Genomic DNA, 23,506 nt, shown 5'->3' with positions numbered 1-23,506 from the left:
ATGTTTAGGAAGAACATACAAACATGGATTAAAAAAAGATTCCTATCCAACGAACCGCCACATCTGTCGGAGCGCTACGACGTCTCTCCGTACCCCTGCAGCTCTCTTGTTGCCCATGAACAGCAGCTCCAGACCCTCCACATTTTTCCTGCGGCCGCGCCTCCTCCTCATGATGGGCAGGTCGGCCTCCAGGGAGCCGTTGGCTCTGTGTCCGGAGGGCGGGGCCTGCTGCAGCTGCTCCATCTGGGCCTTGAGGGAGGGGCTTGTCACCAGGGCGCTGGGAAATCCGGCCAATGAAGGTGAGGCCTTGTGGTGATGCTGCATACACTGGGAAGCAAAGAGATCACTTTTAGTTCATCAACTTGAATTTATTCAAGTGTAATATTGTTTTTAATACTGTAATATTCTGTTTCTTTAATCTACACATGTGAGAGGCAGGGAGCGTTACCTTGGTGAGGTCTATGGCCTGGCTCTGGGTCTCGGCGGCAGCGTGGCTCTCTCTCAGCTGAGCCACCATCTCCATCAGGTTACGTCTCTTGGCCGCCCGCTCCGCCTCTATCTCGATCTTCCTCCTCCTCCTCCTCCTCCGAGGCACCGTCAGGCTCAGATCGCCCTCCTGCAACAAACCGTCCACAGTCACACCTGCATCTGTCTAACAACCTGCTGAGGAGCTGGTTGGACCAGCAGCGCATGTTTTTACACCAAATTGTTACAAAATGCATGCTTTAATAATAATTCGGTGCAACAACTTATTGCAAAGTTTATTACATATTGCGTTCAAGAATTTATTACAAAATGCGGCGTTATTACATCATGAGTTGAAAATGTATTACATTATGTGGCGCTACAAGCAGCCATAACTAGCACTAATGATATGAGATTGATAATTAATTAACGAGCTGAACTGGCATCAACAGTCAAACCCCTGACAACTCACATGAATCTGTGGCGACAGTGTTTTGTCTTCACTTCCGCTGTACGGTGTGTGGATGCCTGCCAGCGTCAGCTCCGCCAGGCTCCGCCTCTGCAGCGGGCTGTCGGTCGCCGTGGCCACAGCGGTGGCGGCTGCGGCCGAGCCGTGGCCCGGCAGCAGGTTGCTGGGGAAGTCGAAGATGTGGCGTCTGTTGACGGGCCACTTGCCCTTCAGGACCGCCTCGCAGATGTTGTCCATCCTGTTGATCATCACTCGGTCCTGAGGGGTTGACACAACGCAGAGACTCAGCAAAGTGACGGACACTGGTCCTCACAGGTTTACCTTCTTTATTCTATCAATTGTGGAAGAATTGGCTCTATCGTGGCCTCAGCTCCTAATTTTCCTCTTTGGGTTAGTCATTATAATGCATGACCTCCACCGACACTGCTTCTACCATGGTTGAGCTGCTGTCACTTCCTGTGCAGGTGTTGCATATTAAAATCCTCCTAGCGGTCCAAAGGGCATTTCATAATTTCATAATTGTTACTGTAACAATAACTCATGCACTTTATTTGTCAAATTGCTTGCACTTTACATTTTAATGTCTTTATTTATTTTTTTCATTGTTGTCCGTCTGTCTTGTTCACTATGTGTGCTGCTGCCTTGGCCAGGTCACCCTTGTGAAAGAGGTCTTGAGATTTCTTTAAAGTAAACTATAAGAAGAAGCAACTGTTGATATAAGAAGTTGTTGAAACGCTGCAGCAGCACAGTGGTCGGTGTGAGGAGCTGATTCATCAGGGAGATGTTCTGGACTGACCCGTCCTCGTCAGTCATCCTCACCTGGCCGGTCTGTATCTGTCCTTTCAGACTCACCTTAGGCCAGAATGAGAAGGCGAAGGCGCGGTCCTGTAAGGCCTGCAGCGCCGATGTTTCTGGCAGGTCGTCGGGACAGAACCCGTCTCTGGTCTCGTCGCGGGCCGACGTGCTCAGGGACGCGATGCTCTCCTCGTCGAAGTTCTTCTGCTCTGACGCGGCGCTCGCTGCGCGGAGATGGAAAAAGCCATTTTGTAACTCTTAATTAAAAAGGGTTTCCTATTCATTGTCAAGGGATCCAAACTCATTTTATTCTCTCACCCCTGGAACTTATATTCATTAAAACACTGAGCCATGAAGGGAAACACCAGAAATAGGTCTGTGGTCGAGTTTAACGGCGACCATCAACCTGGACCAATAAACAGGTGACTGTTTAAACACAGAATACAACTGGAATAAGACAGTGAAAACATAAAGTACCTTCGGCCTGAGAGGATTTCTCAGATTTGTCGTCTTCGTCCATCCTGTCCTCCTCTTCCTCCTCGGGGCTCTTCTCTGTGTCGGCCGACTTTAGAGATTTAGGAGAGCCTGGGTTCTCCTTCTCCTCTCCGTTCTCCTCCGCTGCAGCCTTGTGTTCTGCTGCTGCTTTAGGAGAAGGTTCAGGTTGTTCTGAGAGCTCGGCACTCGCCTCCTTCTGCTCCCCTGGAGAGTCGTCAGGACTGGAGCTCTGCTGCTCTGCCGCCGCTTTGTCTTCTTCATCTGCAGGCTTGGAGGTCTTCTCCTCTCCGCTCTGCTCCTCTTTCGGCTCTTCCTTCTCCTCTTCTTCTACTTTCGGCTGGGCCTCGTCTTCCTCTTTCTTGATCTCTATGCTCGGTGAAGTGGCAGCTTCATCTTTCCCTTTTCTGCCCTCTCCCTCATCGCTCTTCTGTTCATCAGGAGTTTCAGTCTTGGTACATGGAATGTTGTCAGTGTCTGCTCCCTCTGTTTCCTTTTTCACCTCTATCTCCGTTTTCCCTTCCTCTGTCTTCACCTCTTTATCCGCCTCAACGGCAGCTTTGGCAGCGGCTGCGGCGCTGGCTAGCTCTGCGGTGGAGAGGAGAGGTGCAGCGCTGCTCTCTGCTGCTGCCGTCCCAGCCTTGGTGCTCTCTCCCTGGGTTCCCGTGCCGACGCCGGCCCCTCGCTGGCTGGTGGAGCGCTGGTGGGCCTCCAGGAAGTCCAAGGTTGTGTCGTTCAGGATGTGATAATCCGTCCGGCTCACGCCGTGCTTGGAGGCGCCCAGGAGGAGGTCGCGGTCGTGACGGCCGCACTCCCACCACTCTGGGAGGTCTGAAGACGGCTGGCAGAGCTTGAGGCGCTCAGAGAGCTGGGGGTGGGGGAGGACCTGCTCTCGGATGCGGCGCAGCAGCTCGATGCGGTACAGGGTGCGAGAGGCGCGTTCCTCCGTGATGGGGTCGATGATCAGGGTGGGGTCTGGGAGTTCTGCTGTTGAAACACAGAGGCCATGTTTAAAGGGGACATATTATGGAAATATCACTTTCTGAAGGCTCTTTAACATATATTTAGGTGTTTGTCTTGTCGTCTGGCCCCAAAATGTGAGAATTGACAAAGAAATCTGTAATTTTGACTCCCTAGGTTGAAATCCATGTGGTTTTATGAGCATAATACCACCCCTACCTGGGACCAGTAGAAGGGGCGGGGCAAGCAGTGGCTGATTTGCATTTAAAGGGACAGGCACTGAAACCAGCCTTTCTGAACAGCGCTGTTTTGAGAGGATGAAAAGAGCTGTGGTGTTTGATCCTTGGGGGATTTTGACCAAAGCATGTCACAGACACCTGGGAACTATTTTAATTTGTGGAAAAGGGGAATAATATGTCTCCTTTAAGTCTTTAATAAGAAAATCAGCTCTGTACATGCTGGACAAGTTTCTCCTGTGCTCCCAAACAAACTCCATTTGACCCCAGAGTTTTTATTCCAGTGACTCAACAATTAAAGAACACCGAACAGTTGATGTTTCCTCTTACCTGTTTCAGTCTTGACCTGCATCCTGCAGACCCGTTTACACATGGCGATAAACGAGTAGTAATATTTCTCCAGGCTTTCATCTGTTTTCTTGTCCAGTCGGGCGAAGGCCCTGAACTGCGTCCAATCAAATTTCTGGCGCTGGGTGTCGTAGACGACACCAAAGGTGGACACCACGCGGTAGAAATCAGCTTCCTCGCGACGGGTCCATCTGACAGAGAGAGGATAAAACAGGTGTGAGGAAAAGTTTTCATGTTTAATAACCAAATGATGCCACAGTAGATGTGACTACCTTTGTCTCCTCTCCTTGTAGTACATGGCTCCGTCGGCCATCAGGGAGCTGGCCGTCATCACCGGCGAAGTCTCTGGCATCAACTGACCACCTTTGGCAAAGTAAGCGCCTCCTTTGGCCAGATACGGGCTTCCTTCTGTCACGAACACCGCCGCTCCGTCTTGGATGTAAGCTGTGCCTCCTCCCGTCTCGGTCACCATGGAGATGGAGGGCAGGAAGTCCCTGCGGCGGCGGCGGCGGCCGTCGGGGCGGTTGAGGGCCTCCTGGCGGAGCTGCTCTCTCCGGTTGGAGCGCTGGTAGGCCGTGATGAGGCGTCGCAGGCGAGCCGTGAGAGCGGACGCCGCCGGCCAATAGAGTCGCTCGTTGGAACCCGTAGCTCCGCCTCCAGTTGTTGCAGTTTGACAGTTTTCACCTGATTTTGCTACAAAGACAAGAGTATGGAAGATAAAGCCAAAAGAAGAGAAGAAAACTATGAAATGATGAAATAACAGAGTTTTCTGTCTACATGTGGTTTGTGTCTTTGCTGTTGAGATCTGAATACAATTGTTGTTTAGGATAATTAATAGGAGCCATGTGACCATCAGATCCCATGTTCTGTTGCATGCCTTCAACGTGGGTACATTCAAAAGAACCTGTCTTCACCACCTTTCAGTTTAGGCAAGGCCAGGCATCTTTATTTATATAGCGCTTCATACCAAGGCAACTCAATGTGCTTTACATAAAGACAAAACATTAAAAAAAGAAAAAAAAAGAGCAGCATAAAACAGCATAAAAACAAAAAATACAGAGTTAAAAGCAGGAGCAAAGAAGAATAAAAAAGTAAAAGGAAATAGATAAAGTTTAAAGTTCTTTAAAAGAGCTCAGCTATAAGCACATGAAAAAAGAAATGTTTTACCTTCAGTCTCCCCCTCCACCGTGTCATCTTTGTCATCCAGTGGAGAGTTGGTGAAGTCGTCCATCTCGTCTTTGAAAGGCATTCGCAGCGGCTTGTACTCTGGATCCTCATCCTCACTGTAGAGGGTTGAAACGACAGGTTTAACTTCCCCTTTTCATGAAGGCACAGATGTCAACATTTCACACACTCATGAATTAGAAGCACCGGGGACAGAGGGAGGAAGTGAAAAAGTAACGTTAAGTAATGCAACAATAACAAACTACAGTGAGTTAGACCTCCTTTCACTTGTGTCTGTTTGGTTTAACTTATTGCTAAAGGAAAGAAGAGAGTGGTTTGAGTGAGGAAGGAACAGGAAGGAGCAGGAGGACAGGATGTATCAGACCAGATACAGAGAAAATGATAATAGAAGCAAAGAGGGGGTAAAGACACTGCTTTCTGCTCTCTTACCCCTCAACGCCATCTGCCATCATGTCGGATCCCCTCTGCTCGGCAGCGATGGCCTTGGCGTCCGGCATGCCCACCCTCTCCAAGAAACACAGGGAGGGGTCGGCTCGCATGGAGTTGTACTTCTCATAGCCTGGAGAGCGAGACGGAACAGAGGTGAGAAACGTGCGTTAGGTGAAGAGACCGTCAGCGACCAATCAGAGACGAGCCCAGCTAGTGTTGTTGAGGAAGTGCTGCACGCTGAAAGGTTAGTGGTCAAAACAACGTCCCTAACGGGGAGAGGGGGAGACGGTGTGTCTTCTAAATCACTCCTAGTGACGTGATGCTACACAACACACACACAGACACACACACACACACACACACACAGTGCATCCATATTAAATGAAGGAATAGACAAAAACTGCAGCAGAAGGGCAGACCCCAGGAGCCAGCTGCTGACAAGACAGACAGCCTGAAAGTGTGTGTGTGTGTGTGTGTGTGTGTGTGTGTGTGTGTGTGTGTGTGTGTGTGTGTGTGTGTGTGTGTGTGTGCATATTCGCCTCTGTTCTGCATGTGTGTGCGCTTATCCAAGTGAGCCTGCAGGTGCTCATTTGTGTCAGAGAAAGAGAGAGAGAAAGAGAGAGAGCAGTTGGGTGGGGTGGGTGGGGGGTCGGGGGGGGGCTGGAGAGGATGAAGAGGAAAAAGTGTGTGTCATGATGTCTATGAAACTGAGCTAGTGGGTGTGAGAAACGTGGTGTGTGTGTCCGTTAGGGGCATTCAGGCAGAACAGATTAGAATGTGCAGGTCCTACTGAGACACATTGGGGACGGGGGGGCGAGAGAGAGAGAGAGAGGGGAAAAAGGAGGGGGGGAAATATAAAAAAGAGGATAGGGCGGACAGGACTGGAAGAAAATTAGAGGAAAGGACAGGTGGCTGGGGAGTAAAGGAAAAGAGGAAGAGGAGGGGGTGGGGGGGCACACAGAGTCACTCTGCCTCCTCTTCCACCTTTGCGCCCCTCCCTCCTCCACACCGTCACAGTTCAGTCTGGAAAAAAATATTAGTTACCTCCTCTGTCTCTCTATCTCTCCCTGTCCACACTGCTCACTGTCCCTGCGCCCCCCCCCCACTGCCACAGAGGGGCTACTGAATGAGGATTATGATTAACTGTGGGTGAGTCCTTTTGTATTCCTGTGAGTGTGTGTCCTAATAGAATCATAGAGGGTGGCCATGATGGAAAAATTATGACAATTATGCCAAATTAATATGAATGAGGGTCTCCACACACGACCATTAGCCTCAGCGGCCCGTCACCGGGAGTCACGGCCACGGGGACAGTAGTACCAGGTTAACACTGAGCAGGAGGAAGAAAAAAAAAAAAGATCCTTATAACTTTGAGATATTTTTTTCTGTTTTGAAAAACATCAACACCTGTAACACACACACACAAACAGCCAGTAGGTAAAACCAGCGATCAATCATATTCCTGATAGCACACTGGGCCTGCCAGCTGCGTTCCGCCATCGCCATGGCAACACCAATCAACTGGTGGCAGCAGAAGTGGGCGGGATGTGTTTGTGTGTGTGTGAGCTTGAACGATGCGAGCCACCGGAGTGTGTCTGCCAATGTGTATATTCCGTATATGTGATGGAAGACTTGGGTTGTGTGTGTGTGTGTGTGGTGCCGGTGTTTGTCGTACCGTGTTTGAAGACGCCCAGCAGCAGGGATTTGTCGGCCTCGCTGTCCCACCAGTCGGCCGGGACCTCGGCGTGGAACGGCTGTGGGATCCAGACGTCCAGCTCGCTGTGGCAGAGATAACATCACATTACTGATAATCAGGCTTAACTGGCTGTGTGCGTTCAATTTGCCTCAGTGCACCGACAGTCTTGTATTTCAATAATCATAATAATTATCACAATGAGGGGAAAAGAGAAGAGGGGACGGCAGAAATTAGATTATGATCCATTTGTGTTGTAATCAGATTGTAAAAAGTGTCAGCCGCCAACCCCAGATAAAAACTATTTTCCTACAAATTCAATCAGTATCAACGTGCAAACAGCTGCAGGTTGTGTTCTACACTACAGTCATGTTGTGGCGCTGCACCTCCGATATCCTCAATGTGCAGAGCTGGAAATATTTTAAGCTCACAGGAGTCGACCTCACACAGATATTGATCTGAATGGGAACTATTGCTGAGTGGCGTCCGTTCTGTTGCCATGGAAATGTCAATCTGATTCAGAAAGTAGAGAAACTCAAAATAAAAAGAGGAAATGGTGGTTTGCTGAAAATATGAGAAAGAGGAAGAAAATGGAAACAAAAGACTGTGGTGATATATCAGAGTGTATGATGGACACACTGTGACATAGTCAGTCTGTTCTCGCAGCAAAACTACTGGAGATTCATCTGTGGCTGTGGAAAAGCACAGTTATCCTGTATTGGGTGCTAGAGGTGTGGATTGGCAAGAATTTGGAGATACGATATGATACGTATCACGATACAGGGGCAATGATGTGATAAAATGCGATACTATATAAGCAACATGACGCATTGCACATTTTTTTTTTTTGGAATATCAATACAGTATGGGGAAATGCAATATCGCATTTCAGTGTATCGATATTTTCTTACATCCCTATTCGGTGCTGGTCAAAATTATACTCGACTCATGATAGTTCGTGCACACACGACAGCAGAACACAGACGGTGCCACACGCAGACACAGAAGCTGTGGATGTCCTTCACCCCTTCACATCTTTATGTAGCCGCCAATTATGGTTCTTGGAAAGAAAATAGCTCTCAGGACGGTGTCCTGCAGTGCTCCTGAAGATGCAGCAGCAGCAGCAGGATCAGCACCTTGGAGAGTGCCGCTGTGCACAGACCTGACACACCAGCCTGAGGCCAGGATGGATGTTAGAGGCTCAGAACGTCTAAATATCAACAACATATGAGCATGTATGTGCAACGTCACACATCTAAGGACATTTGTCTTGTTTTTAATCATCACAGATGTTATTGGTACATGGTCGCTGGCGTTTCTGTTCTGCTTTTGCGTTTACCGTTGACTCTTGTGAAAAACACTGTAGCAGAAGTGCTGCCTGTCAGTGCGAGGCTGCCTGCTGTGAAAAGGATTGAGTAAACTTTTAAAGAAGTCAACAAACGGTCCTCTCTACTAGTCTAGATGACTTAGACTGAGGGGCTGTGACAACTAAAGCTGCCTTCCGGACGAGTTGGAACTACTACCACGACTTCTCTGAGAATCAGTTGTCTGACGTCACACAACAATCTGCACCCGTGCAGAGGCACAACATCAATTAAAATGCATCAAAAAGCCAAAGTACATTGAAAAGGGTCTTTTTAAAATTGTTTTTGTGCCCTTTGTAATGTTTAAGCATTACGTGAAGCACTTCGAATGCAAAGTTTGTCCTGGTCCGCCATATTTTTGGTTATTCTGGCATGGCGCGACTCGAACGCTTTGAAGTCGGAACTCAAGAGTTTTCAGCTGGGAAAGATCTGAGTTGAACGCAGCATAAGAATGCATCATTGACACAAACTATTTGAATGAATGAAATGTCCTCACAGCAACCAACATCTCCCAATAACACCTGTTGTTCTGACCACAAAAAATATTCTATTGTACCTCAAATGTCAGATTACTGTTGTTGAGTATAAATGTTCAGGTTATGGATCATGTCGTAACCCTGTAACCTGCGATCTTCGGTACTGTTCAGTCAGACAGAATTTATCTTCAAGCCCTTAGAGATCATCAAACCGCAACAAAACACCATATATGCTGGATTATACGTTAGCTATCAGAGCTGTATTATCCACACATTCACATGATGGCAAGCACAGAAATGAGGATTTTCACAGGACTGTAGCATCATTATCAGACAGCATTTTCATATATCATCAATTGCAGTATTGAACAGTGTCATCGAACATGACAACCATCCATCGCCTTTCAACTTTCCTTCTTTTACTAGTATTTTATTTACTATGATTTTACCTCACTCCATTGCGCATCGACTTGACTGAACTAAAATAATAAATCTACACAATATACTGTCACAGTGAATCAACTCTATTGTGAGCTTGCAGACATTGCTTTAACCCATTAACAGCATTAATCATGCATGTAAATAAAAATGAGGTTGTAATTTTTTTTTCCAGGATAAATTTTGTGTCCAAAGAAACTAAATCCAGCATTGTGGAAAAATAAGAAAATAGAAATATAGAAAATGCTGCTTCCTGCTAGTTATAAAGAGAAAGGGTACAATACACAATGGACACAGAGAGTCTGAGGGTGTCAGGAGGAGAGAAGGAACCGGGAAAGAGTCTCTTATCTCCACAAACAGCAGCATGCGCGGTCTTGGCAACACACAAATACGCGTGCGCGCCAAGACTGGCATGCTAAATCCCCCTGGCATATGTTGGCATGATAGCACCCCGTATGCTCACGTCTGGTGTACACAAACACACACACACACACACACACACACACACAGGGTCTGTCACAGTAGCCACTGGGCGGGGGGAGGGAAAGATGGGCGGGGAGGGAGTGGGAGAGATCAACATGAAGTGCATGTGCTCCAAATTATAAATGCATTCACATCTGGGTGAAAGGGTGATGAGAGGGGGATGGGAGCCGATCGCAGGCTCAACCCCGCTGCAGAGAGGGAGAGATGGAGAGATGCCAAGAAAAGTGCGGTGTGACGGAGAAACAGAGCGAGGGAGGAATGAAAAAGAGCCGTCAGAATGAGATCACGGAAACAGTCAAGGTGAGCAGCGCATCCAGCCTTCATACCGGCACGGCTGCGCTGACGGACCTCGGGCCAGAGGATAATGAGCAATAGTTTACTAAACCGAGAGGCCATCAGACAGAAACACACAAAAAGTGAGGAGGTTAAAGACAAAAAGGAAGGGAAAAAAAGGCATCTCCTTTGTTCCAACATCCCAAAATGTGGTAGGACACACTAAAATGAAGACAGAGTGTAGTATGGAGCATGTACTGACCTGGAGTCGGCTCCTTCCAGGATGCGCTCGGCCTGGTCGCCAATGACTTCCTGTCTGAGGTAATACAGCATCCTCACCCTCAGCAGCACCCTGAGGGTCAGACAGCAGAGGACCAGTTAGTGAGTGAGTGAGCTCATCTTTAGGAAGGCTGCTTGATTTAGATCCACCCAGACGGAAGATATGATTAGCAGATTTGGTCGATCCATTTTAAAAAGACATTTCAATTACAACAGAAGAGAAGCGGAAAATCTGAACATTGAAGAAGCAAATCTGAACATTTTTGAAACAACGAATCAATGATTTCTGTTTGTCTGACAGTTGACCAACGGGCTCTGAAGATGATACTGGTATCAAACACCGTTTTGTAAAAACATGTGAGAAAACCATTTTCTGGCATATTCCAGTTCTTATTTTTCCTGTCTTGAATGAAATTAAATTATGTGTTTTATGTGTTGTGTTCCATTATCAGAGGAAATCCTGATCACACTATTCACACCAGACTGACTTTACTGGAGGATCTGCTGTAAAGCAACAGAAAGCTGCAATTTCCTGGAACACTGAAAATTAAAAACCAGAATTCATTCATTGCTGTGTTTTGCTCCTATGGATACAAATGACTGATTAAATAGTGCTTCGCTATAAGTCAAGTCAGCACACAGGAGATTGTATCCATGTATGGCATTCATGCAGTTGTGTCTTTTGACTGAGTTTCAACTGCTTTATTTTTCTCACTACAGTTACTTGAAAACTCAATAAAAAACCATTTGAAATAAATGGATAAGTGAAGACAGGGGAAGAGGGAGGGGGTGACATGCCGCAAAAAGGCTGGATTTGAATTCATGGCCACTGGAAATGAGCCTATATGTTGTAACACCGCAAAACTAAATATGTATTCATTTAGCATGTACCTGATAGGCTAAGATGAGAGAGACAGGACATATGTATGAAAAGAGTGGGGGACAGACATGCGATAGAAGGTCCAGACAGGAGGGGGTCAAACTAGAGCCTCAGTGTGCCCATATGGGATGTGCTCAGACCACCCGGTCATCAGGGCGCCTGCCAAGGTGAAATATTGATAAAACTATGAGAAAAAGAGGTAACATGTATAAGTACACACTAAGCATTAGTTAAGCATGAATAGATACTGAATTCTTCATTTATAACACATGAATACTCATTAGTATGTAGTTTATAAATACAGTTAGTGCTGATCAATGATGAGTAAAACATTTTAACTGTGTTTATAAACTACATACTAATGAGAATTCATGTGTTATAAATGATGAATTCAGTATTTCATGCTTAATAGTGTGTACTTTTTTTATTATAAAGTGTTACAGAAAAAGGCCCCATCACACAATGTTGAGGAAGGTGACAAACAGAAAGTCTTGAGAACTTTGTGTGTAATCCAGCTGACAACAACGCGGCCTGCTCGGTGGAGGTGATTACGCTGCCACCGCTCCTCCAGTAAAATGAATCACTTCAGTCACGGCTGCAGAATGAGTCAGATCTGATCTCCTGACACTGGAAATGCTTCTCTCTGGGAGATCTGCTTTACTGTAAACATTTGTCACCAGATTTGTCACCAGGATTTAATGCCAATAAAGGCTGTTTGGAGCAGAAGACAGAGGAGGGGCTGAGGGGGGGGGGGGGGGGGGGGCAAAGAAGAAACAAAGTGAGGGTGAGGGGATATAGGGCTGTGTAGGAAAAGAGGCGACAGAAAGTTTAGTCTGGGGGGTTAAAGGCAGTCATTTGCAACTTACTCCGCCGTGTGTGTGTCTGTTTGTGCATCAAGTTGCAAGTTGGACAAGTTGCAGAGTGTGTGTGTGGCTGTTGGCAGGCTGAGTCTGCTCATCCATCAATGTGCCAGGCCTGATTAGCCACACAACGCTGTGCTTCAGCCTAGCAGATGGCACCACATAATCACCCCCAAGTGTGTGTGTTTATGTGTGTGCGCTTATGTGCGTCTTTCACCCACTTCCAACAGGTCTGCCTGCCTAGCACCTGGCCTGGCGCACAGCCAGACACACACACACACACACACACACAAACACGTACACACAAACAAACAAACTTCCCCCCTCAAGAAGAAAAAAAAAAATCTTGGAATTGAATCTGGAGGGCAAGGAAGCATATCTCCCTGACAACAGGAGAGAGAGCTGACCACAAAGCAAATGAGTATGTGTGTGTGTGTGTGTAAGAGAGAGAGTAAGAGCAAGAAAGGGGAACAAGGCTGCTGCCTCTGTTGAGATTGTGCAGAAAACATCACATCTGCCACATGTGTCTATGTCCTGGTTTCAAAGCCCTAGTTCCATCCCCATTTGTTTGGTTGCTATGGAAATTCCTACTATGGAAACACTAATTCAACCCATGATGCTTTAGGAATCTGAAAATTCAAGTGTTTTAGCCGACGGTTCTCGTGGTGTTTCAGGTGAACTGACTTGTTGCAGTGATGTTTCAGGTGTCTCTTGTAGCTGTCCTCCTGCAGTAAGTGGTCAGGGTTGCAGCTGGCCAGCCAATCGGCTCGTGGAGTCTGTGGGGGCGGGGCGGTGGGTTTCCCCTTCTTGCCCTTCCTGCCCCGAGGAACTGGAGTAGAGAGACCTGGGGACAGAGAGGGAGGGGGGGGGTGAGACAGCAGTCGGGGGGGAATTCACCAATGACAACATGTGTATCTTGTTCAGATGTTCCCTGCGTTATTTATTCATTTATGTACATAATCAGTTACAGAAAACCACTTTTTGTCAAAATGAAACTGTATTGCATTGTACTTTTCTTTTTTGGGCAAGCCCCTTCTAGCCCCATCCCTCATGAAATTATTTTGAGTTCACTATGACTTTTTAAGATTACGAGGTACATTATCGATGCAGAATTTTTCTGACGCTCAAATCATGCGGTAAGCTCAATCATACAGTCTATCTACTTAGTCTATAACATTACCTGAATGGTTGGTCAGTGTCTTGGTGGTCCCGTCTGCAGTCGGGGTGATCAGGTCCCAGATGAAGCTCTTGATGTTCTCGTCTCCACGATAATGCAGCAGGCAGTAGGCCAGCAGGGCTCTGCAGATGGTCTCCACGTCGGCCTCCTTCAGCGGGCGCTTGAAGCGACCGTGAGTCAGGATGTCTGTCCACCTGCCCCACCTGGAGAGACATGCAGGGGGACAAGCCTGTCAGTGTGCGGATACTGTACTGTTTGCAGGATTTGTTCATCGTTTGGTTCAAACACCAAAATAAGTTTTTTTGGGGGGGCTCTGAGGCAGAGGGGATAGTTCAACATGTTGGCAAAGTGGCCCATTGCCATAATCCCTATAGTTTTTAGCAGTAGGTTCGTTACCTTTAATTGTCGGTGCAAGCTGTTTTTAGAACGGAGGAGCAGAGCCGTGAGCTGCTCAGAGCTACGCTATGGAGGCTAAAACACCCCGACCTCAAACCCATTTCTATCAGGTTGCGAGGCGGGTCCAGGTTGGTGGGGAGGTGATCATTTTCTTGTGACATCACAAAGTCACAGAAGTCCTAACGGCTGGTTTAAAGGCTCAGAGTCTGAATCCAGGCTGTCGACTGAGGCTTTGATACTTTCACAGTAAAAGCTGCTTTATAAATCACACTACACATGATGGAATACTACTTTTATACAAGATGTACCTTTATAATAAGGCATTTTTGATAACTACGACAAGCACACATAAAACACTAAGATAATTAATATTAGTTAATAATAGGACTAATATTGTGATTACATACTGTCGATTTTGAAATGTTCATTACAGTACAGTGATGAATTGAACTGTGAAATATGATTAAATAATATTTGTGCTAAGAGACACAAATATACAATTTGTAACAGTTTGTAATCCTGTGCTACACTCCTCACTCACATGACCCTGATCCTTCACACACACACACACACACACACACACACACACACACACACACACACACACACACACACACACACACACACGTCCAAATCATTCTGTCTGCATTCGAGGCATCTATCACACTCCAGCAGCAGACACCGATGAGTGTCAGGCTCTCATCCCTCTGTGTGTGTCTGTGTGTCTTTGTGTGAGACACAGCTGAACCAGTCGGCCCCAACACAACCTCCAGAGACGGAGCGACCCTAAAGGCTCGTGTGCTGGTCTGGTTCTCAACTAAAAATCTTTCCACTGCTGCTTCCCGATCTTCACTGAACCATGCGAGCCAGTGTTACGCCGGAGTGTTTCAGAAAGGGTAAAATGGTGGGCAACGGGGAGGGAGCGAGCGAGCGAGAGCGAGAGAGAGAGAGCGAGAGAGAGAGAGAGAGAGAGAGAGAGAGAGCTGATGGGAAAAGACAACAGAGTGCTGAGTGGCGGGGACGGACCCAGTCAGTGTGTCCTACAGCCTCGGGCCACAAGACTAGACTGTAACAATAACAACGCTGACATGTCACTTGCACAACTCTTCCTTCTTACACACACACACACACACACGAGCCAAATCAGCCGTGAAAATGGCCGTGTTCACCAGATAATCACTATCTGTGGTAAGTGTGTCAGTTTGCCTGTGTGCAGTACACTGTACTCCTATCTCTGGAGACTATAAGGCTTTATTGTGGAGAAGCAAAAGTAACAGAAAAGTTAAATTACTGATAGTCTGATAATTCTTGAGTTAATTAAACATTGTTATCTGGTTTTAAATAAGTAAACCAAAAATAATAACAATGATAATGCAGTGGGCAGGAAGTGCCTGAAGAAGAAACTGGATGCTTTTTACATTTAAAGACCGTTTCTGAAAGTGAGTTTCAGTGGAAATCATTTTTAAAAAGTGTGACAGGCTGCGTATTAGTCAGCTGTCTGACTGTGAGATTAAAACTTGTCCCATGCTCTCCAAGGTCACAGTGTGCGCACTACAATAAACACACCTGCGCTATGAGTGTGTGTGTATGTGTTTGGAGGCAGATCAGCACGTCGACGGCCTTGAGGCGAGATTTCCGTCTACTAAATCACTCCATGAGCGGGACTGCATGTATTAACGTACACATTAGCAGAGTGAACAACTCCACAGCCTCTGTCACGTTTCCTTCTCCCTCCCTCTATTCACTTCTCTGCTTTGGTGATGTTTTATTCGACCACAGTCCCTTTATGTCAGACTTTTACTTTTCTTACCTTTTGTATAAAAAAAAAACGATAAGCTGAATGGAGCTTTAATTACATTTGCATTATGCTCAGAGTTCTTTGATCCTTCTTTGTCTGGATTACTGCTGTGTGTTTAAAAGGATGGGTCAATACTTTGCAACATGTGTTTGTCTCTTTCAGGAGTGGGCTAACTTAGAGGTGCTGGTGGGTGGAGAGAGCAGCAAGAAAGCTAATCGAAGCATTTTACTGTCCTGTCAGGCTATTCCTACAAATTCCACTGCAAACAAATTAACCAGACTCTCTTTATCAGCTAAATCATTCCTCTATGGCTGAGAGGGAAACTGACCCGTAGACCAGCAGGTTCTTCTCCACCCTGAAGCACTCAGATCGAGGGTAGCCCTGGGCTTTGTCTTGCGGCCGGCGGGGTTTGGACGAGGGTTTGCTCGGCTCGTCCTCGTCGCTCTCCAGCTCCGAAAACTCCATCATCTCGTCTTCCTTGACGCTGCTGAAGTGCCGCGTCTGCTTCCGCACCCTCGGTGTGTCGATCACCAGCGTGTTCTGGGGGAGAGAGATCGGATTTTAACGTTTACCATGCATGCTCTGCTTTCTGATTCTGGTTTCAATTCAGTACTTATATGCAGAGCCCCTCTGCTTTTTTCCATCGACCTGGTCTATCAGTATATGTCTGATATTACGACGGAGTATTAGGGCCACAAAATAAAAAAATCACAAACGACTTCATTCTCGTAATGTTATGACTTTTTTCTTGTAGGAAATGTACGACTTTATTCTATGTACGACTTTATTCTCGTAAATGTATGACTTCATTCTCGAAGTCTGTGTTTTTTTTTTTTTCTCAATGTGGCCCTAATACTCCGTCGTAGAATATAAACCATCATCTTCACAAAATCGGATTTATTTGATATTTGTTTCGGTCCTGATGCTGGGACAATTGCTTCCCAGCTCCAACAGAATCTGACATTAATTATGCTGCCTAATGAATTACATTCTTGTTCAATTAATTTGATTTCCCCCCCCCCTTACAGTCAGATTCATATGTACAAACAGGGCAGTAGTTAGTTCCGCAATTATCACACAGCAGTGCAGACATTTCCATTTTCACATCACAGTGAGAAATCTGTGGGGAGCGGCCGGTGTCGGTGCTTACAGGTGAAGTGTGTCAGTGTGGGGTCTGGAGAAAACAAGTGGGCAAGTAGAAAGATGGAAGGAGAAGGAGAGGGAAGAATGTGACGCCGCCTGCTAACAGAACGTTCCATGTGTGTGAAGGACTGTGACTTCAGCTTGTGTTTCTGTGTGTGCGTGTGTTTGAGCGCTTGCCTAAGTGATATCTCTGTACCCTCCAAGCATCTGTGCTCTGTTAAGTGGAGCTAAGCAGCTTACGCTCTCTCACTCAAACACACACACACACGAGCAGGGAAACATGGGTAATTAAGGCAGAGAGGAGATTTTCAACTGTCAATATTAATCTCTCTCTCTGCCTCCCTCCTGTTTCTCTCTCTCGCTCCCTTTCTCTCACACACACACACGCGTATGTGCGTCTCCCAAACAAATTCCCCCTGCTCACCTCCTTTCAATAAGGAGACACCAACAAGTGTGTATGTGTAGGACTCTGTATGGATGCTTGATGTGATGTTCCCTCTCCAAAGGGTTTGACACTTCACATGCTTGTTGTCAGAGTGTGGATCTAGTGTTGCAAGTGTGTGTGTGTGTGTGTGTGTGTGTGTGTGTGTGTGTGTGTGTGTGTGTGTGTGTGTAGTACGTACTCGTCCGTTGATGGCGTCCAGGTCCAGCTCGGCTTTCTTGGCCCATTTCTGCCAGAAGTCGGGATCCTCCAGAGAAATGTCAGTTCGGTTGCCTGTTGCGACGAAACTGGCCTGAAGACAGAGGAAAACACAGTGCTTGACTTCACATCAAAGAAACCTCATACAACCGTTTGAAAAAAGGAGGAGGTGGGGGTTCAGTCTGTTGCCATAGTTTTTTAGGCTGAGCAGAGTCTTTACCTTAGCGAACGTGGAGCCCTTCCCCTCGGACTCTATGGTGATGGTGTGGGTTCGTCTCTGGAGGATCTGGTCGATGTCTTCCTCACAGAATTTGGAGCCTTCGTCTTCTTCGTCCATCAGAGCTCCGTACGCTCCCTTTCTCAGCAAGTCCTCAATCTCCTTCTTGGACAACTGTTGGACCTGGACCACAAAGGAAAACATTTAGATTAAGGACGAGTCGGGAATCAGGCAGAGAGATTCCCTTAAAGGATAAATTAACAGTGACATTGACAGTGGATGTGTGTGTGTTTTGTTCTTACCCCGCTGTTGGCGTTCTCCCGTCCACTCATGCTCTGCAGCACGGCCTTGTCCAGTCCCAGCTTCAGACTGGCCTTGTCAAACATCTCCCTCTCGTAGCTGTTCCTTGTGATCAGACGGTAGATCTTGACCGCCTTGGACTGGCCGATACGGTGACACCTGGCCTGGGCCTGGAGGGAGGCAGAGGTCGAGATACGTGAGCTGTGTTCTACGCAGAATTTCACTTGTTTTTCTATATGTGGCTGACGGTCATTTCATACCTGTAGGTCGTTCTGAGGGTTCCAGTCGGAGTCGAAGATGATGCAGGTGTCGGCTGCCGTCAGGTTGATGCCCAGTCCTCCGGCTCTTGTGCACAGTAGGAACACAAAGCGGTCCGAGTCCGGCCTGGAGAAGCGGTCGATGGCCGCCTGCCGCAGGTTGCCGCGAACTCTGCCGTCAATACGCTCATAGGGATATCTGGAAACACGGACACGGAACAGGATTAATCACTTTGTTTGTCCCATTTTATCTCCTGTCAGACTGCAGAGTGAGTGTAGCTGTGTAGCTGTGACATCGTGGCAAACGCACTAGGTGTCAGATCAGATTGAGTATCTAAAGGTTTAAAACCTTCATCAGAATATAAGGTAAGGTGACGGTTTATTTATTTTGTACCATGAAGTAGATTCAGGTTACAGCTAGTGAGGAGGCTTTCTCCACACACACAAAAACAGGGATGCAAACGGGTCAGGACCAAAAAAGAGAGGAATTGTCTGGGGGGGTGCTCACCATTAACAAATGATTACATTACAATATCATGGAAAAGTCCATTTCCAGTAGTTCAACCCCAACCAAGTATATTGAGTGCATATAGATGGACATAGTTTTCAGAAGGCCAACATTTCTATATTAGAAATGCTTAAAAAAAATATTTCAATTTTGGAGATACTGAATTTTAGGTCTTCACTAGGGGTGGGTATTGCCAAGGACCTCACGATACGATACGCATTACGATACTTGAGTCACGATACGATATTGCGATATCCAAATTTTGCGATATATTGCGATATTCTACATAGTTCACTGAAAAATGTAAAAGGCATTATGCATCTTAAAATCCGAGTTGTATGTACATCAGACGATAGTGATAATTCATGGGACAAACTGAGTCAAAACAATGTAATTCAAATTATCCATGCCATTTTATACAAGTGCAAGTTACAACAACATATTTCAATTGGATTTACGTCTGAAACATGATTTATTATTTGAAAAAAAATTTGAAATTTTTTTTTTTTGAAAAAAAAAAATCGATATTTAAATATTGAATATCGATATCGTATCGCGGTATAAAGTATCGCGATATATTGCCATATCGATATTTTTGCCCACCCCTAGTCTTCACTGAATGTTAGTCATAATTATTACTATTAAAATAAACAGAATGTGTTAGTTTAACTTTTTTAATTGAACACATTCTACATCGCGGAGGCGACGTCTTTCCACGTTGAGGGCTTCCTGCACCTCTGAAACGGGGCAGAGCTCCGTGGGAGACACCTGCCTGACACAGCAACGTAGAGAACCGTGCATGTCCGTGGAGCTGTGCGCCGCTGCCGTTGCACCGACTGCATGCGGATACGCGCCGCTTTAATGAGCGCGCATGTCACGCGTCTACATTGGAGGTCGGCTGTTATCAGTATAATCAGACAACCATGAATGAGTTCGCCTCAGTTTCACGTGATTGTCACTGTCAGCCTGTTAGAAAAACATTTTACTGACCCCAGCTGAGACACTGAGACACTGAGACCCCCCCCCCCTCCTCAAAAACAAAAACTCTTCGGATCTGAACGATTCACACAAGTAAATAAATGGGTAGATTAAAAAAAAAAGAAAAGAAAAAAAAACAACAACATTCCTATACTCTAGTAATCTAGCAGCCTTTGCATATTTGTTGCTCTAGTCTTACCGTCTCTGGATCAGGTAGTCCTCCAGGATGTCCAGGCAGCGGACCATCTGACTGAAGACCAGGACTCGGTGTCCTCCGGCCTTCAGTTTGGGCAGCAGCTTGTCGATGAGCACCAGCTTGCCGGCAGCCTGGATCATGGCCTGGAGGGCCATTTCGGGCACGTCGGTCCTACTGCTGTGGGTGTCCCTGAATTCCTCGATGATCTTCTCTTCCGCTCCTGAACGACAGAAAACCACAGTTAGGAATCAACAGGTGACAAATGACTGAACCGCAGAGTCGGGTCGTCACGTCGTAGCGCGTACCGTTGATGAGGTAGGGGTGGTTGCAGCATTTCCTCAGCTCCATCATGGTGTTGAGGAGGTTGGGGACACCGGAGCCTCCACCACCGCCGCTGCCTCCTCCTCCTCCTGCTCCTCCTTTGGACAGGAAGGTGAAGTTCTTCTCCAGAATGGCCCGGTAGTATTTCTTCTGGATGTTGGTCAGCTCAACCTGACAACGACAGTTTATCATGTTATTTTATTTCTTCAAACATCACCATGTTGTGCACAGGATTTGAGTTGAGCCGTTTACAGCAGATGTTCCCCGTCCTACCTCGATGATGGTCTCCTCCTTGGGAGCCAGGTTCTTCTCCACGTCCTCCTTCAGTCTTCTCAGCATCATGGGCTTCAGGATGCCTTGCAGTTTCTGGACCTGAAACACAGAGAGGCGATTTAATTGAACACCTGTTTGGTCCTGAAATCGAGGAGCTGTGCAGAGCTGGGAGCGACTCGTCTGTTTACCTGTTCTTCAGTCTTAAGGTCTCCAAATTCAGTCATGAACGTCTGCTCAGACGGGAATCTCTCAGGCTCCAGGAAGTTGAGTAAGCTGAAGAGCTCCTCCACAGTGTTCTGGAGGGGAGTTCCTGTCAACAGGACTTTGTGCTCCTGGAGAAAGCAGGGAGCAGGAAAAGACATATTTAGACTTTCTAAAATTGAAAGCAGGATGTGGATGTTTTAACCTCTGAAGAGGAGGACAGAGGAAATCAGATTATGACACTGCTACTGGGATCATTTGTCCAATTCTAAAAGATAAAAAGCGCTCTCAACCAGACAAAATATTTATATCAACTCGCACTCCGTGTGCCAAGAAACATATACCTCCTCCCAACTGCTTTCCCTCTCGCCACATCCACCACTGTTACAAACAACAACAAAAAAACCCAACCACAACTCACCATGTCCATCATTTTGAGTCCTTCCAAAAGTTTGCAGTTTCGGTTTTTGAGGCGGTGGGCTTCATCTATCACCACACAGCGCCATGGGATGCTGCGCAGCTCTGGACAGTCAGCCAGAATCATCTCAAAGGTTGTTATCACTGCATGAAACCGATACGCTCCCTTTATTATCTTACCCTGGAGAGAGGAAGACAGGAAGACAAAAAAGAGAAGAATGAAGGTCAATATGAATAATCTAAAATGTATTTGTTCCCAACTCCTTTTATTATCTTACCCAGTGGATCTGGGAGGGAAAGTGTTTTCTCTTTTAGGTCAAATGGAACTGGGCCACAGCGGCTCCGTAACATTTAGGAGGGAAAAACTCAAGAAAAGCTCTGGCTGAACATAAAGTTGGAATTGTGGCAGTCCCGTCATCCGTTTGTTTATTTCACTAGTGTTCATCTCCAAACCAGAGAATTTTACTACAACATAAAATTAACAGTACTCATACCCATACTGTTGTAATTTAAATGTTTTTAATGTATAAGTTTGTGTGTTTTATTACCGTTTTTTAAATTTCATTTTATTCTGACTTTGCTGTATTTTATGATTTTTACAGTGTAAAGTGTCTTTGAGCATCTGTAAAAGCGCTTACAGATAAAATGTATTATTATTATTATTACTACTACTGAAAAAAAAAGAAGACTGCTTCAATGGACAGGGAAGAAATGGAATAAGGAAGACAGGAAGCATTTGTGCTCTTGTCCACAAATGCAGATGTCAGTTTCTACTGATAAGTCAGTAGGTGCTGCTTTTATACATGTTCTTTTATCTCCAACGTATCCTACTCTGGAGCTGCTGGGTAACTGGTGATACGGAGGAGTGTGAGAAGGAAACTGAACAGTCGTCCTGAGCTACATCTCTCTCTAGAGCTGCCTCCCCTTTTCAAGTTGCTACTCTATTGTAGCAGGAGATCATCTCATCTCAGAGCAGTTGTTTTGTAGAAGCTTGGCGTCCTCTGGTTACCTGTGCGTCTCTATAGTACATCTCGTAGGCCTGGATGGTTTTGCGGCTGGCCTGGCTGCCGTGGTACACCACGGCGTTGAGCTCAGTCCAGGTCCTGAACTCGCGCTCCCAGTTGGGGATGGTGGAGAGCGGGGCGATGACGAGGAACGGCCCCTCGATGCTCTTCAGGTAAATCTCATAGAGGAACGTGATGGACTGGATGGTCTTCCCCAGACCCATCTCGTCAGCCAAGATACAGTTGCGTCTGTGGGGGACAGATAGAACACGTGAGCATCACGTAGGATAACTACAGTGTTTCTAAACCGGTAAAACCCAGAAGTTCACAAAGACTAGTCCCACTTCGGCCCTGCTGTAAAATTCCATGATTTTTACATGACCTAGTCAATGATCTAAACAGTCTAAAAACATTTCCCCCCCCCTTTATTAATCATGCTTTTCCAAATAGGAGAGTCTGTCTGCCACTCTGATGATCTCATGTAAAAAACATATGAGACCATTTGGAAAATACTTGCTGAAGGATTTGGAGAGAATTTAATTTAATTCTTTTTTCAGTCCTGCAATAAAACCTCAAATAGTTCCATGACATTCAATAAAATCTATGACAGCTACACACCCTCAGGCACAACTACATGACAGACAAAGAAACAGTTCAGCTGCAGTTATCTGCTACTGAATCTATAGAGTCCTTTGACACCATCGGAGCCTGTTTTCCAAACATGAAAGGTGCCGGTCTGGGGTCTCTCGTTCTACAAAAAGGTAAAGTTAATGGTGACTTACGAATTGTACCAGTTGAAGGTAAGCCAGTTGAGGCCTTCCAGCTGGTATTCCCTGAGTGTGTTGTTGTTCCTGTATTCTCTGGAGCCCTCCAGCTTCTTCCAGTCGGCTACAGGAGGCCGATCCTAGACACAGGGAATGATATGGGGGTTAGCAAATGACACAGAGGTTTATTAATCCCTATGAAATAAGTAGTAGAGAATCCAATTAACTGACTAGGGGTGTTTTCATTGAATCTGATTCTTCAGATTTTGCCCATAGTCGACTAATCGTCAAATCATGTTGTTTTTTCATTCTTTTCCCGCTCCAGAGAAGAGTTAAAACACCAGAATAAACAGGACATTCTCCATCCATCCTTTTCTTGATCTCGCTCATTAGGCTGCGCAATCTTTTTTTTCACAAACACATTTCGCGATGATTTGATAGCTGAATCGGACCTCTCCGAATCGAATCGTCCAATAGTCGGCTATACGGGAAACAGGAAATGAATCCGAAACTTTTTTGATGATGATCATCTGTCAGTTGTGATGATTTGCTGATTTTAGGCAGTAACACAAGTCTTATTCACTAATAACAAGGAAAACAATGCTTTCAGCACCTTGATTAACTATTTACAGGTTGGATTTTATCATGAAGATTTGTCCACTGGGGGAGATGACTGTCTCTAAACTGGTGCTCCAAAGGCTGGAGATATTTTTCTGTTAGTTGAAGAGTCCATCCCCTCCACCACAGTGCTACTTAAAAATATAACTGCTTCCAAAACCCTGCTGCTGTAT

At 46.1% G+C, this 23,506-nt stretch overlaps 1 protein-coding gene across 2 annotated transcripts in view; it reads right to left on the bottom strand.

Annotated features, from left to right (window-relative positions):
• chd7 (chromodomain helicase DNA binding protein 7) overlaps nt 1-23,506 on the bottom strand; it is a 72,998-nt gene that overhangs the window by 4,972 nt on the left and 44,520 nt on the right. The window contains exons 12-36 of one of the 2 annotated variants that reach the window (XM_083991905.1): nt 22,734-22,855; nt 21,957-22,200; nt 20,952-21,128; nt 20,518-20,661; nt 20,330-20,428; nt 20,041-20,227; nt 19,739-19,955; nt 18,057-18,252; nt 17,799-17,966; nt 17,500-17,679; nt 17,263-17,373; nt 15,825-16,036; nt 13,306-13,505; nt 12,810-12,969; nt 10,369-10,458; nt 7,055-7,158; nt 5,380-5,509; nt 4,933-5,048; nt 4,038-4,458; nt 3,748-3,956; nt 2,207-3,208; nt 1,787-1,953; nt 938-1,192; nt 449-616; nt 94-327 (exon numbers count right to left, since the gene is read on the bottom strand). In XM_083991905.1, coding sequence (XP_083848031.1) covers nt 94-327; nt 449-616; nt 938-1,192; nt 1,787-1,953; nt 2,207-3,208; nt 3,748-3,956; nt 4,038-4,458; nt 4,933-5,048; nt 5,380-5,509; nt 7,055-7,158; nt 10,369-10,458; nt 12,810-12,969; nt 13,306-13,505; nt 15,825-16,036; nt 17,263-17,373; nt 17,500-17,679; nt 17,799-17,966; nt 18,057-18,252; nt 19,739-19,955; nt 20,041-20,227; nt 20,330-20,428; nt 20,518-20,661; nt 20,952-21,128; nt 21,957-22,200; nt 22,734-22,855 — 5,313 coding nt within the window. The remainder of the gene's footprint in view (nt 1-93; nt 328-448; nt 617-937; nt 1,193-1,786; nt 1,954-2,206; nt 3,209-3,747; nt 3,957-4,037; nt 4,459-4,932; nt 5,049-5,379; nt 5,510-7,054; nt 7,159-10,368; nt 10,459-12,809; nt 12,970-13,305; nt 13,506-15,824; nt 16,037-17,262; nt 17,374-17,499; nt 17,680-17,798; nt 17,967-18,056; nt 18,253-19,738; nt 19,956-20,040; nt 20,228-20,329; nt 20,429-20,517; nt 20,662-20,951; nt 21,129-21,956; nt 22,201-22,733; nt 22,856-23,506) is intronic. The other variant, XM_083991906.1, reaches the window with a different exon arrangement.

This window comes from Trachurus trachurus (assembly GCF_905171665.1).
Source record: "Trachurus trachurus genome assembly, chromosome: 17".
Classification (NCBI taxonomy): Eukaryota; Metazoa; Chordata; class Actinopteri; order Carangiformes; family Carangidae; genus Trachurus; species Trachurus trachurus.
This window is presented reverse-complemented; position numbering and strand designations above follow the sequence as displayed.